This window comes from Aspergillus fijiensis, assembly GCF_003184825.1.
Source record: "Aspergillus fijiensis CBS 313.89 unplaced genomic scaffold BO72scaffold_5, whole genome shotgun sequence".
Classification (NCBI taxonomy): Eukaryota; Fungi; Ascomycota; class Eurotiomycetes; order Eurotiales; family Aspergillaceae; genus Aspergillus; species Aspergillus fijiensis.
The window spans coordinates 598,605-613,425 of record NW_024468981.1 but is presented as its reverse complement, the minus strand read 5'-3'; the positions used below and the strand labels follow the sequence as shown (position 1 = coordinate 613,425).

Genomic DNA, 14,821 nt, shown 5'->3' with positions numbered 1-14,821 from the left:
ACACCTGAGGCCTATTTGTGTTGGCCGCCCGGCTTGGCGGAGCTGGAGCATCGTGTACGAAACCCACAGACCTGTCCTCGATCATTTGTCCTCACAGGCTGTGTTGAACAGCATCATCTTCAAATGCGCAACTCGAAAAGTGCCCGCGACCGACAATTGGTACGTGTCCACATGCGCTGTCGCGAATTCTGATCGGTCCTCAAAGAATGTCGCGAAGGACGGGTCTTTATCGAAAGTCGGCGAGATGGAGAGAGGGCGGGATGGTGAAATTCGATGGTGCGTGGTGTCGAGATAGTCTGTCCTCGGCATCATGGGGCGGGAAACGAGGATGATTGTGGCGGAGTTTCGTATAGCCATCAGAATTGAGCAAGAGCGACTCGAAGGGTAGAATCGAGCGATGCTGTGAGCGCATCACATTGTGTTGCGATCCAACGTTTCGCTATTGCTGTAGATAGTATCTCCAGCCAGCAACGAAGATGACAATAGCTTTCAGCCTGGTTGGCTTGTTTGCGTGTCTCCTTGGGGCCGGGACCGACGCGGCTTTCGAGACGATCACTCGCGATGTGGTGATTGTGGGCGGAGGAAGCACCGGCACCTACGCGGCCATCCGCCTCAAGGACTTGGGCAAGTCCTTCGTCGTGGTCGAGCGCAGTCACCGTCTGGGTGGCCATGCAGAGACCTTCTATCCAGCCGATCACACCCCCATCAACTACGGGGTCGAGGGACTCTTCAACACCAGCGTGACGCGAGCGTATCTACACCGACTCAACGTCACGTATGAAGTGCGCGTGCCCGCCTCGTCCACGGACCAGTATCTCAACCTGAGAACCGGCGCCAAAGTGCCGGTCGAGCCCTTCGACGAGCAGCAGGTCCTGAAACCATACCTCGATGCCATCGCTCAGTTTCCCTTCCTCAACGACGGGGTCTACGACCTACCCGACCCAGTCCCAGAGGACCTACTGCTCCCGTTCGGCGACTTCGTAAAGAAATACCACCTCGAAGATACCATCCTCCCGAACATCAATCACGGCTGCGGCGACATCCTGAAGACGATGACCCTCTATCACGTCCAATACCTCGGAGTCCCGCACGCCAAAGCCCTGGGAGAAGGCTACATCCGCCCCGTGAACGGCATGGCCGAGATCTACACCCGGGCGGCGAAGGAATTGGCCCCTCACCTCCTGTTCAGGACGACCATCCGATCCATCCGTCGCACCCACAACGGGGTCGAGGTCACCGTCCGTCACGCCAACGGCACAGCGCGACTCATCCGCGCGAACCAACTCCTCCTCACCATCCCCGTGACGCTCGACAACCTGCGCAGCATCATCGACCTCGACGCGCACGAAACGGACCTCTTCGCCCGCTGGCGTCACCAAACGTACTACGCCGCCCTCGTAAACAACACCGGTCTCGTCGAAGGGGTAAACTTCCTCAACATCGACCCAGACAACCCTCTGTCCGTGCCATCCGAGCCGTTCATCTGGCGGATCGACGCCCAGCGCGTTCCCGGATACCGCACCATCAAGCTAGTGGGGAACCAGTCCTTCACCGCGTCTGATGCGCGGCAGTTGTTGGTGGAGACGTTCGCCCGGCTCCGCGCCCAAGGTACGTTTCCGACGGCGCGGAAGCCGCAGATTGTGACCTGGGGGGACCACACGCCGGCGACGATGAGTGTGAGTGCGGAGGAGATTCGGAATGGGTTCTACAGCGAACTATATGGCTTGCAGGGACGGCATCGCACGTTCTACACGGGGTTGTCGTGGGCGTCGGATTACTCGACCTTGCTGTGGGGGTATACGGATACCGTGATTGAGCAGATGCGAGCGGCGTGGGGACAGGGGATGTGAGGTCGCTCATCGCTTCTGGATGACAGGTAGATGCGGAGAGAAAGCTGTCATATTGTTTGTAGTCTCTGAGTTGTCGTTTCATGGTAACTGTGCGCCTCATGCGCTTTGATATTTCGACTGATTGTTCATAAAGAGACCGAATGTGTAATCCATTGGTACAGTAGATCAAAGACATGACACTTTGCTCAACAGAAGCTCAGTGACCAAGGTCTTGCGAGTGGTGGGAAAGAGCCAGTCAGCCCATCTGAGATAGTGAAAATGAACTCACGAATGACCGTACCTCCGCAAACCACGTAACACTCCACTAGAGACTTCTTTTCTCTTTTCGGTCGCCACCATTTCAGGACAACAGATTACAGAGCGCGCGTCACTCCAGTCCAGGAACAGCATACCGTTGAGGCTTGGCACATTCAAACTGCAGACACCGACTCTCCAGCTCGCATTCGACCATCAATCACCACTACTCCGCCCATCCCTGGCCAGCCAAAACCATCTTGAGCATTCAGCTATGCCCTCAGTCCGACGCCAGGAGCAGCTCGAACCGCCCGTCACCGCCCGAGATCAAATGATAACCTCGGCTGTACGGGACATCCAAAGGCTCCTAACATCGAGCCATTATACGTCTCGTCTCCAAGACAATGTCTGCCGCGCAGGTGTGCTTCCAGTATTTTGCCGTCGGGATCGCGTTGCACAATGCTCGCTCTATCTGATATCTCTTCCGCCCGGGTGCCGGAATTCAAGGAAGCGCTCGCTCGACCGAGTCATATCGTACGCCTCGCAGGCTCGGGAACTTTACTCAGTAAGCAAACGTCAAGATCCTTACTGAGATCATGCATATGATCTTGTCGCAAACCGATCGTGTTGCGGGTGATGACGAGACGGAACATCCGTTGTAAAGAAATCAGGAGGCCGTGCCTGTGCGGGTTGAGTTCGAGGTCCTTGATCTTCCGTCTGGCATTGTAGTAGTTGACGGAGAGACCTGGTGCGATCTGGGCAGAGTGTTTGGCTTGGATGGCTTGATGTTTCGAGCTCGACGCCACTGTAATAGGCGCTTGCTTTCTTCTAAAGTACAGTATGTGTAAGTAGGACTGACGGCGGCTGATTGAGTTTGTTGGGTGGGAGGTATGGAGGCTGTTCAACATTACCGACAATAGGGTCTGGTATTCCAGTCCCATAGCCTATAGGTGTGTGAGCACGGTTGGATGTGTGGACATAGGAGAGGAAGTTGGAAGCTCAACCGACAAGTGGTCCACGGTAAGCCTTCAGTCAGTTCCTTGTGAATCTGCGGGGTGCGGGTGCGGGTGCGGGTGCGGGTGCGGGGTAATTCCGAAGCGACTGTCGGCCGACCTGACCCTCCGGTGCATCACAATACACCGGCATTTTCAGAGATTCAGAGAAAGAATACGGAATGTCTATGATTGATAGTGTTGATCGTTTCTCATAGCAACTGGACTAACTCAACACCAGTTGAGCGTTCAAAGCACGCTGACATTTTGTTCGGGCTAGACAGATTCATTGAACCTTCCCCGCCACATGTACCAAGTTCGGTGGACCTCGGGTGTTGAGTCTCAAAGGTGGTCGTGATCTCGTAATGAACATCCACCTGACGCATTTCAAGTTCGGGTTTCCCTGCGATATACCTAGGTACTTAGTACCAGCTACCATAACAACCCCTGCAACTGAGACTGGATGGTGTGGTGGGGAGAAACCATTTTAGACCGAGGTATCTTCCCCGCTTGTTGAAACTGGCCAGACATATCCGTATATGTAGAGATTCCTGCCACCGACCTTCCAAGCCCACCTTCTCATCCAATCCTGTACATACAACGTACCCCCGCGATAAATTGAAGCAGTGCCATACGCCCCAAGAAAGTACGCGCACGTACGAAAGATGGAGCCCCCCAACGGGAAGAAACCCTCCTCCGCCACGGACGGATTCTTCCAACCACTTCCTGTCGTCCCGCCCGCATACACTACCTCCACCACCAACAATCACCCACGATCGGCCACCGAGTCCCCACCCGGCGACGACACCGCGCTCGCCCGCGTGCTAGATCTCTACCTTCCCCCGAACTGCCCCGAGCCCACAACCGCTATCCACAACCTCTCCCGCCTGGCCCTCGACCCCACCGTCCTCCGCCTCGCCGTCGACGCAGAGGTCAACCCCCCGATCCTCCGGCCCCTCACAACCTTTGGCGCAGAGAACCGCGTCGACCCGCTCTGGGTTGGAGAAGGGTGGCGTGGACTCAAGGCGATCGGACAGGAGGAAGGACTAGTCTCTGTCGCGTACGACGAAGAGAACGAGGGGTGGAACCGACGCGTCCACCAGTTCGCGTTGAATCATGTGTGGACGGGCAGTGCGGCGATGACGGGGTGTCCGGCGTCGATGAGCGACGGGGCGGCGAAACTGCTCCACGCACATCGGGACGACCCGGACGGGGACCAGCCGGGGAGGGGGGCGGTGCTGCGAGAGTCGTATCGGCGGCTGGTCGCGCGGGATCCCTCCGTGGCGTGGACCTCGGGCCAGTGGATGACAGAGCGTCGCGGCGGGAGTGATGTCCGCGGGACGGAGACGGTGGCCCGCCGCTTGACGGAGGATGAGATTGCACACGATAGCGCGCAAGGCAGGGACCGTGACGCGCATGGGCTGCCGCTGGGGCCGTGGCGCATCGATGGTTTCAAATGGTTCAGCAGCGCGACTGACTCTGAGATGACGCTGTTGCTGGCCCAGACTAGGAAGGGGCTCAGTCTGTTCTACGTGCCGATGCGCCGCTGTGCTGGTGGCGAAGCAAAGGCACCAGAGTTGAATGGGATCCGGATCCAGCGGCTGAAAAATAAGCTGGGCACTAAATCGCTTCCCACGGCTGAGCTGGAGTTAAGGGGGGTTCGAGGTTGGCTGATTGGGGAAGAAGGCAAGGGGGTTAAGGAGATTGCGACGGTCCTGAACATCACTAGGCTCTACACGGCCGGCGGCTCCCTTGGGTATTGGGGCCGCGGGCTGGCGATCTGTCGCGCTTACAGTAAGATTCGGACGACACAGGGAAAGCTTCTGCAAGACAATCGACTGCATGTGCGATGGATGGCGAGTGAGACGGTGAAGTACTGGGCGTCAATGCAGCTCACCTTCTTTGCCATTGCGTTGCAGGGCACCATCGAGCAAGACTGGGAGTTGACGGCCCGAGGTACCAAGGCTGCTAACTTGATTCCTAGAGATAAGGCGACAGCTGCAGCTCTACTTCGTCTGATCACTCCAGTGATTAAGGGTACGGTGAGCGTGAATTCAGTCCATGGGCTTCGCGCCTGCATGGAGTGTCTGGGTGGCGTGGGCTACTGCGAGAATAACGAAGACGGTGGGCTGCTGAACATTGCCAAGATCTTCCGCGATTGCGCAGTCAATGCTATCTGGGAAGGGACTGTCAATGTGATGGCAGAAGATGTGGTCCGAGTTATCAACGACAGGCGTCTAGGAAAGGGGAAAATCATCGAGACAGTCCTGGGTTCATGGGTGAGACCTGTACTTGCAGTATGCAAGCCGAAATTCGAGCACGAATGCAAAAATATTGAGCAAAGCTTGGATGCCGTGCGATCGATGGTCTCCCGACGCGTGACGGAAGAGCTCCTCTACCGGGGAAGGGAACTCACGCAACATATCGAGGTGATTGTATGCGGCACGCTGCTGATATACAATGCTTCTCTGGATGATAACCAAGTTGCGAAAGCGGTTGCTTCTCGGTGGATAAGTGGTAACACTATATCAAGTATCCATGTCGCTTCACCTTCGATCGGATGGTCTGAAGAGTCTGCTGCGGACAAGCAGATATTTCTTGGAGGCACTTTATCGACACACGAAGAACTCTCCAAGCTGTAGCTATCTCTAGGATGCTAAGACTGACCATTTGATCGAGCTTCTCTCTGTTGGGATTTACCTTTGTACGCCTAGGACTCCTCGCCACAAACGGTGGGTTGCAATAGCACATCAGGTTATAGCCCAGGGGCTGCAGGCCCCCAATCCGGTCACAAACAATGCAAACAAGCCGGAATGCCGAAGACAATCACGCTTTGATTGAGTAAGTGATTGTATCTTTGCAAGACCTCAGCATATTCTCTATGGGGTCAATGGCCGGCCGATCACTCCTTAGGCTCCCATTCTCAGCCGCGCCACACATTGACCTAGTATTCATTCTGACAAGCGCTGCAGAAAGTGGGTCAACACCACCATGGGAAGGCCCTCCCGGACGAATAAGCGGGCGCGCAAATGCATGTGAGAGGTAGAGTGTTGGATTCGAGCCTGTGTTTGCTAAAGCACGGTACGGGTCAGGGACTTATCACGATAATCCTCTTTGACTGGTCAGATTCTCAAGAGAGGCGTCTGCAGGCGTTCCTTCAGCCTCGACCCGGATGGAACAATGTCAGACTTGCAACCCTTGCTTCTGAGCTTGTTAGCAATCTGGAAAAAAAATGATATAAGCAGCAAGTATCCTCTCAGTGTCCTGCCTTGCCGGCATACCCTTTGGAAGCTCACCTGAGATAACCAGCAGCGACCATGACGTACCCCACTCAACACCCAGGGCAATCACCAGCGAAGCTTCCCCGCACGGGTCTCGCCCCTCTCCTCACCACGCTAAACACTCCCGGTGAAATCGAACTCCCTGACGGCTCCATCGTCCCCGTCAACCCGCCCCACCAGCCAAGTTGGCGCGTCACCTTCCACACCCCGGCCTCCCTCCGCACCCCGATCACCGAGCTTGCCGTCGGTGAGGCCTACATTAAAGGCACCATTAGCATAAGCGGCGACCTAGCGACGCTCCTCGCATCCCGTCCTGATTCTGAGGATAAAGTCCCCCTGCGCCAACGTCTCCGCTTCCTCTGGGACTACTATTTTCGTGCCGGCACCCATATGAATGCTCAATCAATCGACGAGCACTACGGCCGCGGCGACGACTTGTTCCTCACATTCATCGACACGCGGTACCGGTTCTACACGCACGGGATATTCGATCAACAGGACACAGACGGACAGAGGATAAGCATAGAGGATGCGGCTGAGCGCAAACTCGCGCGGATGTTTGCCGCTTTGCGATTGGAGGCCGGAATGCGCGTGCTGGATATCGGTGGGGGCTGGGGCGGGGTCACGGAATACTGTGGCGCCAGAGGGGTGCATGTTACCACGTTGACATTGCTCGAATATCAGGCACGGTATGTTGAGAAGATGCGGCAAAGGTTGCAGTTGCCGGGGCGCGTGCTGGTCGGGGACTTTTGGGTGTGGGAGTCTGAAAGGGAGTTCGATGCGGTCGTGATCTTAGGGGTCATCGAGCATTTGCCCGATTATCGGCGGTTTGCAGGCAGGGCCTGGAATTTACTGAAGGTGGGAGGGAGGATGTATTTAGATGGCTCGGCAGCGGTGGAGAAGTACGCTGTCAGCCCATTCACGAGGCGGTATGTTTGGGGTGGCACGCATACGTATATGGCAGTGCAGGATGTGGTGGGAGAGTTGGTGATGCATGGGTTTGCGGTCGATGAGGTGGTACAGGAGACGAAGGACTATGAGTGGACAATGGAAGAATGGGCGAGGAGATTGGATCAGGCCAAAGATAAGATTGTAGCAGGCTGGGGCGAGGAGACCTATCGTGTCTTTAGGCTATTCCTGTGGGGCGGAGCGCATGCATTTTCTGTCAATGCTTTGCAGGCGTACCATGTGGTAGCTGAGAAAACAGCATCCAGAGGGCCGAGACCATCGACTGGCAGGAGACTGGTGCAGTTCTTTGGGAAGCTGAGGTGATTGCTGAATGGAAGGTTTATGTAATGGTCGCCATGCAGATAGTTGGTCAAAAGAAGTACTGACCTTGCGCCTTGGTCAACTAAGACTTGTTCTGCTGGAGACAGCTCGACTATATCAGCATGAGTTTTGATGTTTCGTAATCTGCAAAAATTTTCACTATGTGGAGTTGGACGAATATGCTAGTGGAAGTGAGTGGCGAGCCACGTCAACTGACTGCATCGCCAATCCCTAATAAGAGATGCCCACTTTCAGCGAATTATACAACGCAAAGCAAACCACAGGATAGAGGTATCATCATCGTTAGTGTAAGTGTAATGGGAATCTTGCTCCAACCGAGCCTACTAATGTTCCTTAGTTGTTGTGACCCCGTACAAAAGGACCGTTCTAGATCTTTTCTCTTGCCACCAAATAAATGTAGGCTGGGAGGCTCTCCTGCAGTGATCAATTCGACGGTCGGGCTTCGGGTGGGCGTCAGACAAGCCTCCATAGACCGGCTCGTGCCGAAATGGACAACTCGCATTGTTCAAGACGATTAAGTGCTCGGGAGGAGTCGACAACCGTATGATAGACCCTGAGAGTAGTTCTTAATGACCATCCAAAGATATTCTTCAACAGGTGGAATGAAAATTATCCTCCGTCAGGCATGCGGAGTAGGTATCTGGCAGAAGTTAAGGAAGAGGGTCTACCCGACCGTCGGTTAAAATAAGGAGAATCAGGGAAATCAGAACGGGTTCAACACAAAGAAGGAAAATCTCTGAGGCAGAAATAAACCGACTGGACTAGGCAGGAAACACGGCCTCCACCGAGACTGGGGAAAAACCGCTCCCCCAGGCGGGACCGACAACGATCTCTGCGGTCTATTCAGCGAGACGTCGATCAGGACACTCCATCTGAGACGATTTGTAGGCGGGAAAAGTGTTGGCTTTAGCGACGAGATCTCTGGTAGTCGTTGAGATCTCCACTCAACCAACAACCAGAGGAGCAAGCCACAGGTGAACACACTCGGGAAAGTGACAGAAAGAAGAGAGCAACTAGGACTGACCGAAAGCAGAAGAAATGAAGGAAGGACTAATGGGTTAGTATATAGAGAACATTGAGGCAGCAAGAGGTGATCCTGGCAGTATTCAGTCTCTCGTGACTATCTCACTTCGGAAATGTAGCCAGTGGAAGGTGAAGACCAGGAAAGTTTTTAGGCTGAAATGTTTGAGCGCGACGACGCGAATAGGAGCTTATGGGCGCGGATGAGTGAACGCGAGATGAAAAGGATTGACCGCCTTTGGCAACAGCGAGGAGAGCACTGCGATCAGCCCGCAGCAAGGACAGAATAGAGGGCCAACAAGACTCAGCGACGCTTCAGCATAGCACTGGTGGAGTTCTTAGATTGATGGTGATGTTGTCTGTGGAACGTTGCTGTGGTGTTACACAGAATTATGAGCACAGATTCTGACTCAGCATGAATAACTCAGCTTAATGTCACTTAAGTCGGCGCAAGCTCAATCTTGGATTTTTCCTGCTCGAGTTTTGACCTCGGCCTTGTGAACCGAACAAGCTTGAATCTGAGACCATTCAGGATTGGGCCAGAGAGTCACTGAGAGCGTCTAGTCAAGCTTTTCACTGAAGCATGCTCACAAACCAGACATCACGTTAGATAGCTGAATGGATCTTATGACGCAATAGAGCTAAGTATATTTTCGAAGCCGCTCGGCGTCCTGCCGTCTTGCCGGACATTTCTTTCTCCACCTCGGAGATGACTACCGAGGCATCATAACGTGCACTGTCACCTCCCCCAGTCTCTGATTTCACAGCCTGTCTATCGAACTACCAAGCACCAGAATGACAGCTAGGTTCGCCATCAAGTCCCTCGACCACCTGGTGCTGACGGTGCGGTCCATCCCCACGACGGTGGCCTTCTACACCTCCCACCTCGGAATGCGACACGAGATCTTCACCTCTCCAAGCAGTCCGGAGGTCCAACGGTCTGCTCTACCAATGCACTGCATCTGGGCTGGATGTAACCTCGTGCTGATCTGTGTTAGTCATTCCCTCATCTTCGGTTCGCAGAAAATCAACCTTCATGAACGCGGCAAGGAATTCGAGCCCAAGGCCCAGAATGTGATGTCGGGCAGTGCGGACCTCTGCTTCTTGACTGATACCAAAGTCAGTGATGTGAAGAAGGCTCTCGAGGACGCTCGCATTGAGGTTCTCGAGGGGGGTGAGATTGTTCAGCGCACCGGGGCTCGAGGCAAGATTCACAGTGTGTATTGTCGCGACCCGGACGGCAATCTGATTGAGTAAGTGGTTGTCTCTTGTTCGATGGCCTGGTTAGTGACATGGTATAGGATCTCCAATTATGTGTAGTAAAATCGTCACCCCGTGGAGTTTATTAGTGGTGCCCGTTGTCGACAGAGCGTGGATCGGTTTTGGATGCAGGAGGACGGTGACAACGACTTGATTGAGCCTATATACCTGGGTGAGCAAATAATGGAGACACTTAAATTCAGGTTTGGATGTTATGCTCGGATTTGGTACGCGCCACTTGGTACGCTTCAGCCTCGTTGACCTTGTAATGTACGGTCGGGCTGAGTGGCTGTAAGCGAAGCGCCCGTCACCAAGCTACCTCAGAAGCTGAGGGGTGAAGGATAACGAATCAATAGCTGCGGTAACTCCTGTGCCACGAAAAGTGAGCCAATCCTACTGCTGCGGCAATCCGCGTAGAGAAAGCTTTGTTTGCCATGCAAACACGCAAGGGATGGAATACAGGGGATGTGAATGGTATAAAGACCTCATCTTAGCACTTGTCTCGATCACAACAATCTTCATCGCCCTTTCATCTACCGCCCCCGGAGGTCTTCCCGCCAATCACCTTTCTTTGTCATCACCAAGCTCACTAAACACCATCACAATTTCGTTACCTTTATCGTATCGAACAGCTCGACAGAATGGGCGTCATCTTCTCTGCGCTCGACTGCCTGGTCCCTACCAAGCGCACACGTGCATCTGCTCAAGCCAGCACGCCTCCTACCTCGTCCCCGCAAGTCTCGGAGCTCCTTACCATACTACTCACCACTCCGACCGTCCCCGAGATACATAAATCCACCAGCGAGCTCATCCACCCAACTGGCTGGACCGATTACCTCGCCCGCGGCCTCCTCTCGGGCCTCGTCAACGCGATCGAGCAACACGCCTCAATGGCCCAAGCAGCCACCGAGGCTCTGCGACGCGCCTCCGAGGAAGCCTTCGAGTTCGCACAAGAACACCCCGTGTACACTACCATCCTGGCTCTGGGAGTGTTGGTGGCCCTCATGCCGTGGGTGCTAGAGGTGCTTGGGTTCGCCGAGCTGGGCCCGGTGGAAGGGTCATTTGCGGCGTGGTGGCAAAGTCGGTATGCGGGATATGTGCCGAAGGGGTCTCTTTTTGGTTTCTTTCAGAGACTGGGGATGGTCTGGCATTGATATCTGAAGCTAGAAATCTGTGAATGAGTGGCGAGGGAGCGATTTAGGACGTTGAAAGTGATTGATCGATGATGGTTGTATGCTGGGTTCCCAAAATCCAAGAAGACAATGTTCATACCGGCTGTGCTTCGTACGGAGAATAGTACACCGGTCGGCTCTTGCGGGTAGTGCCTGCGGTGGTCTGAGAATAGGCTGCATGAATCTGCAAGAGGAACAGGTACTATTTACACTAGATCAATCGGGTTGAGTGGATTCTCCTAAACTGCAGGCCTGCAGACTGGTTATGCACAAGATCGAATAGACCCTCGTCGCCGATGGTCGCACGGTCGCACCCGATCGTCGGACCGAGATTGAGTTAAGCAATGTAAGATCTGGATCCGGTTCCAGGGGTCCGTTTACCGCCCGCTTGACTTGTCCATAATTGATGTTTGTGGGGCTTGTAGAAACAAGTCTTGACAAACCGAGGAGCACGGGTTTTCGAGCAAGCGTGCTGCCAACACATTTGAATAATCGGTGCAGTAGCAGGTTGCATGTAGTGGGGAAAGCCGAGACATCAACGGCTATAAATGTTTAAGCACCGTGCATGATGATGAGAGCGCTGAAATTTCCCGCGATATGCGCACAATTCATCAGGTCATAGTGGGGTGGGTGCAGATGCGTTGTCGCTGCGCGGTTCCCGTGATCAGGTACAACTGATGCTCCGAGAATCGGTGAGAATAAAGAACCTTCATAAGATAGGAGCATCTATTGAATTGTCTTCCGTGGCAGTGGCAAGAAAGAAGCTGATATATATCAAAGACGCAATGCCCATGGTGTACACTAATTAGAGATAAGTATTTTTTGTACAGTTCGACATGGAAGGCCGGAAGAGGCGGTTGTCACATCCGCACAAAGTCATTGTTGAAGTGCACGAGGGGGAAAGAGCGCGCTAAGCGCCCGCTAGGTGCGGAAAAGTCCCAGACCCACCTCGGCTAACCCGCTTCCGACCTGCTGGATCGAGGCAATCCATGGAGAGAACCTGGCAGCAAGCGGAAGAGAGAAAAGACCCCCAAAACTGTCGTTCAAGGTTTCCGCTAGCCTATTCCAGTCCGACTTGCGCCAGCTGACTCTTCGGTCTCAAGCCGATACGAGAAGTAAATATTACATTGCATTCATTATCGAATGGCGAACCCTGCTTAGCCACGAGAGATTCGGCGACTTCCAGGATGCAAGCCATCCCTCTCAGCAGGATGACATGCAAATGACATGATTTCGCGTCTTGTCAGCAAGCTCGGAGAAGGAGTGGCGGTATTCTCGATTGGATGTATCAGACATTGACATACATACTGCACATATGCGCAACTGAAGAGCTGCAAGGAATCTCGTTTCCACTGCGCGGATTTAGCTGAAGAAATCAGCTAACGCGAAAGGTACCACCAGGTAGGTGCAATGGTCTGAATCAACTCTCCAGAGACCAAAACAAGAAAATCGGGGAGATGGAACAGAGCGACCGACTAACCCGAATGCGGCAGGTGACTTGAGAACCCGCTGAGCCCGTGCAGTGGACTAACTAGTTACCAGCGGGTGGAGCCTCCCAAGTCTCTCTCCGAGTCTCCGTCGAGAGTCCATGAAGGCAAAAATCTAGCCTTGTCCGAGTCCAGATCTTCATCTTAGCACCATGGAGGCGCGTCTGCCGAAGTGTCGACGGGGAGATTGTCCTTCTCACATAAATCAGGCAACCCCGATGTATCCTCCGAACTTCCTCCCTTCTGTTGTTCTTTACTCGCTCACAATTCTCAATTCCGTTTGCGGCAATACACGAGTCCGACGGACTCGGGAATATTCGCAGAAGCCACTAGAATTCACCATCCTCGCATATATAATCACACTCGGATAGACGTCACTGCATCGTCTTTATCGTATGGCGACAATGGCCACCGCTGACCTCGAAAGAACGCCTTCAGGCAAGTGAAGTCCCCCCCCCTGATTAATGGCCCAGTACTGACCGTCATGACCAGCCAGCTCGCAAGAGTCGGACGTCGTCGTTCTCGAATGGGAGGGATCCGATGACCCGGGGGACCCCCTCAACTGGCCCCTTCATCGAAAATGGATTGTCACAGCGATTCCCTTGTTTACGACGTTCACAACACTCATGAATGGAACCATCATTACCGTCGCCCACGAACAAATCAACGAGGAGTTCGGGATCAGCGATGCAAGCTTCCCGCACTCGTACTGGCCCGTCACATCATGGACTATCGGCGGTGCATTCTTCTCTCTCCTTGTTCTCCCAGTCATGGAGGACTTTGGCATCCGGCGCTGCTTTCTGGGCACGTACCTAATCTTCCTCTGCTTCATTATTCCGCAGGGGCTGGCCCAGAACTTCGCTACTCTGGTCATCACCCGATTCTTCTGCGGCGGTTGCGTGATGATCCTCGCCAACACCGTCGCCTCGGTAATCGGTAATGTCTGGAGAGACGAGCGCGAGCGCAACATGCCCGTGAGCCTGTATATCCTCGCTTACCTCTCCGGAAGTAGTATCGGTCCCGTGATCGGCGCCGCGATCCTCCAATACCTGTCTTGGCGCTGGATCTCCTACCTCCAGCTGATCTGGTTCGGCGCTCTCTTTCCGATTTATTACTTCCTGTTCCGAGAGTCCCGAGGCGCCGTGATTCTCACCCAACGCGCGCGCCACCTCCGCGCCAAGGGTCAGAACGTGTACGCACGCGAGGAATTAAACAAACAACCCAGCCACCAAATGCTCCTGGCCAGCATCAAGCGGCCTCTGCAGCTGCTGTGTACCGAGTCGGTAATTTTCGTCTCGACGCTGTGGTCCGCCTTCACTGTCGGGACGCTCTACCTCTTCACCCAGACCGTGGAACAGGTTTTCAGCGGATTATACGGCTGGAACGCTGTGCAGGCCGGCTATGTTCAGGCCGCGATCGTGGTTGGCCAATGTCTCGGCTGGACCACGTGCTTTTACTCCGCGAAACTGTACTTTGACTCCGCGCGTCGCAACACGGAGATCCCCGGCGCCCCCATCCCCGAGGCGCGCCTGTACACGGCCGTGGCGGGCGGCATCCTGGGCATTGCGGGCGGGATGTTCACATATGCCTGGACCTCGTACCCGAATATCCCGTGGGTTGCGCCAGCGGTAGGGCTGGCCATGGTCGGGGCCGGGAGTGTGACGGTCGTGTGCGGCATTGCGGACTATGTGGTCGATGCGTACAGTTACTGGGCCGGGAGTGCAGTCGCCACCGTGGCGTTGGGCGAGAATGTCTTCTCCGCCTTCCTGCCACTCGCGGCACAGAGCATGTACAATACCTTGCATTTTCAGTGGGCGAGTACTTTGCTGGCCTTGATCTCGCTGGCTTTGGCCTTTGCGCCGGTCTTGGTGCTGATCTGGGGGAAGGAGATTCGGGCGCGGAGTCCGTTCATGAGGCAGTCGATGCTGGAGAAACGGCAGGAGATTGAAGCCTTGCCTTCCTCGACGGAGAAGGAAGGAGCCGGTGATGGGAACGTGCGTGTATAGACTGTGAAATTTTGATGATTGATGCCTTAGATGTACAATACTTTGCCGTGATTAATCCTATATAGTTAATAATCAACCGCATTACAAAGACAGTATCCGAAGTCAGCAGCATGCCAAAGCCGAACTCACCTACCGATAGAATAGCAGTCACTTGCTTTGAATCCGCAGACAAACTAATGAGACCCAGCCCATACCGTGGAAGATCCTCGGAAGATAGACACCTATTTAA

The 14,821-nt window shown here is 54.4% G+C and overlaps 6 protein-coding genes across 6 annotated transcripts; all 6 read left to right on the top strand.

The window, feature by feature from the left end:
- The first annotated feature begins 209 nt into the window (after positions 1-209).
- Positions 210-2,066, top strand: BO72DRAFT_209428 (FAD-dependent oxidoreductase). Its single transcript, XM_040939653.1, has one exon. The coding sequence runs from the start codon at positions 477-479 to the stop codon at positions 1,848-1,850; it is 1,374 nt and encodes a 457-aa protein (XP_040805558.1). The 5' UTR covers positions 210-476; the 3' UTR covers positions 1,851-2,066.
- Positions 2,067-3,683: 1,617 nt separating this feature from the next.
- Positions 3,684-5,718, top strand: BO72DRAFT_421107 (putative acyl-CoA dehydrogenase; the record flags this gene model as incomplete). The annotated part of the gene is made up of 1 exon (XM_040942752.1): positions 3,684-5,718. The coding sequence occupies exon 1, from the start codon at positions 3,742-3,744 to the stop codon at positions 5,716-5,718; it is 1,977 nt and encodes a 658-aa protein (XP_040805557.1). The 5' UTR covers positions 3,684-3,741.
- A 577-nt stretch (positions 5,719-6,295) lies between these two features.
- Positions 6,296-7,757, top strand: BO72DRAFT_209370 (S-adenosyl-L-methionine-dependent methyltransferase). The gene has a single exon (XM_040939652.1). The coding sequence runs from the start codon at positions 6,394-6,396 to the stop codon at positions 7,627-7,629; it is 1,236 nt and encodes a 411-aa protein (XP_040805556.1). The 5' UTR covers positions 6,296-6,393; the 3' UTR covers positions 7,630-7,757.
- A 1,583-nt stretch (positions 7,758-9,340) lies between these two features.
- On the top strand, positions 9,341-10,130 carry BO72DRAFT_444537 (VOC family protein). The gene is made up of 3 exons (XM_040943838.1): positions 9,341-9,605; positions 9,666-9,920; positions 9,969-10,130. Exons 1-3 carry the CDS (start codon positions 9,463-9,465, stop codon positions 9,985-9,987), a joined length of 417 nt encoding a protein of 138 aa, XP_040805555.1. The 5' UTR covers positions 9,341-9,462; the 3' UTR covers positions 9,988-10,130.
- Positions 10,131-10,442: 312 nt separating this feature from the next.
- Positions 10,443-11,452, top strand: BO72DRAFT_444535 (interferon alpha-inducible IFI6/IFI27 family protein). Its single transcript, XM_040943837.1, has one exon. The coding sequence runs from the start codon at positions 10,569-10,571 to the stop codon at positions 11,079-11,081; it is 513 nt and encodes a 170-aa protein (XP_040805554.1). The 5' UTR covers positions 10,443-10,568; the 3' UTR covers positions 11,082-11,452.
- Positions 11,453-12,709: 1,257 nt separating this feature from the next.
- On the top strand, positions 12,710-14,640 carry BO72DRAFT_444534 (putative MFS transporter). The gene is made up of 2 exons (XM_040943836.1): positions 12,710-13,024; positions 13,079-14,640. The coding sequence occupies exons 1-2, from the start codon at positions 12,991-12,993 to the stop codon at positions 14,590-14,592; spliced, it is 1,548 nt and encodes a 515-aa protein (XP_040805553.1). The 5' UTR covers positions 12,710-12,990; the 3' UTR covers positions 14,593-14,640.
- Positions 14,641-14,821: the final 181 nt, after the last annotated feature.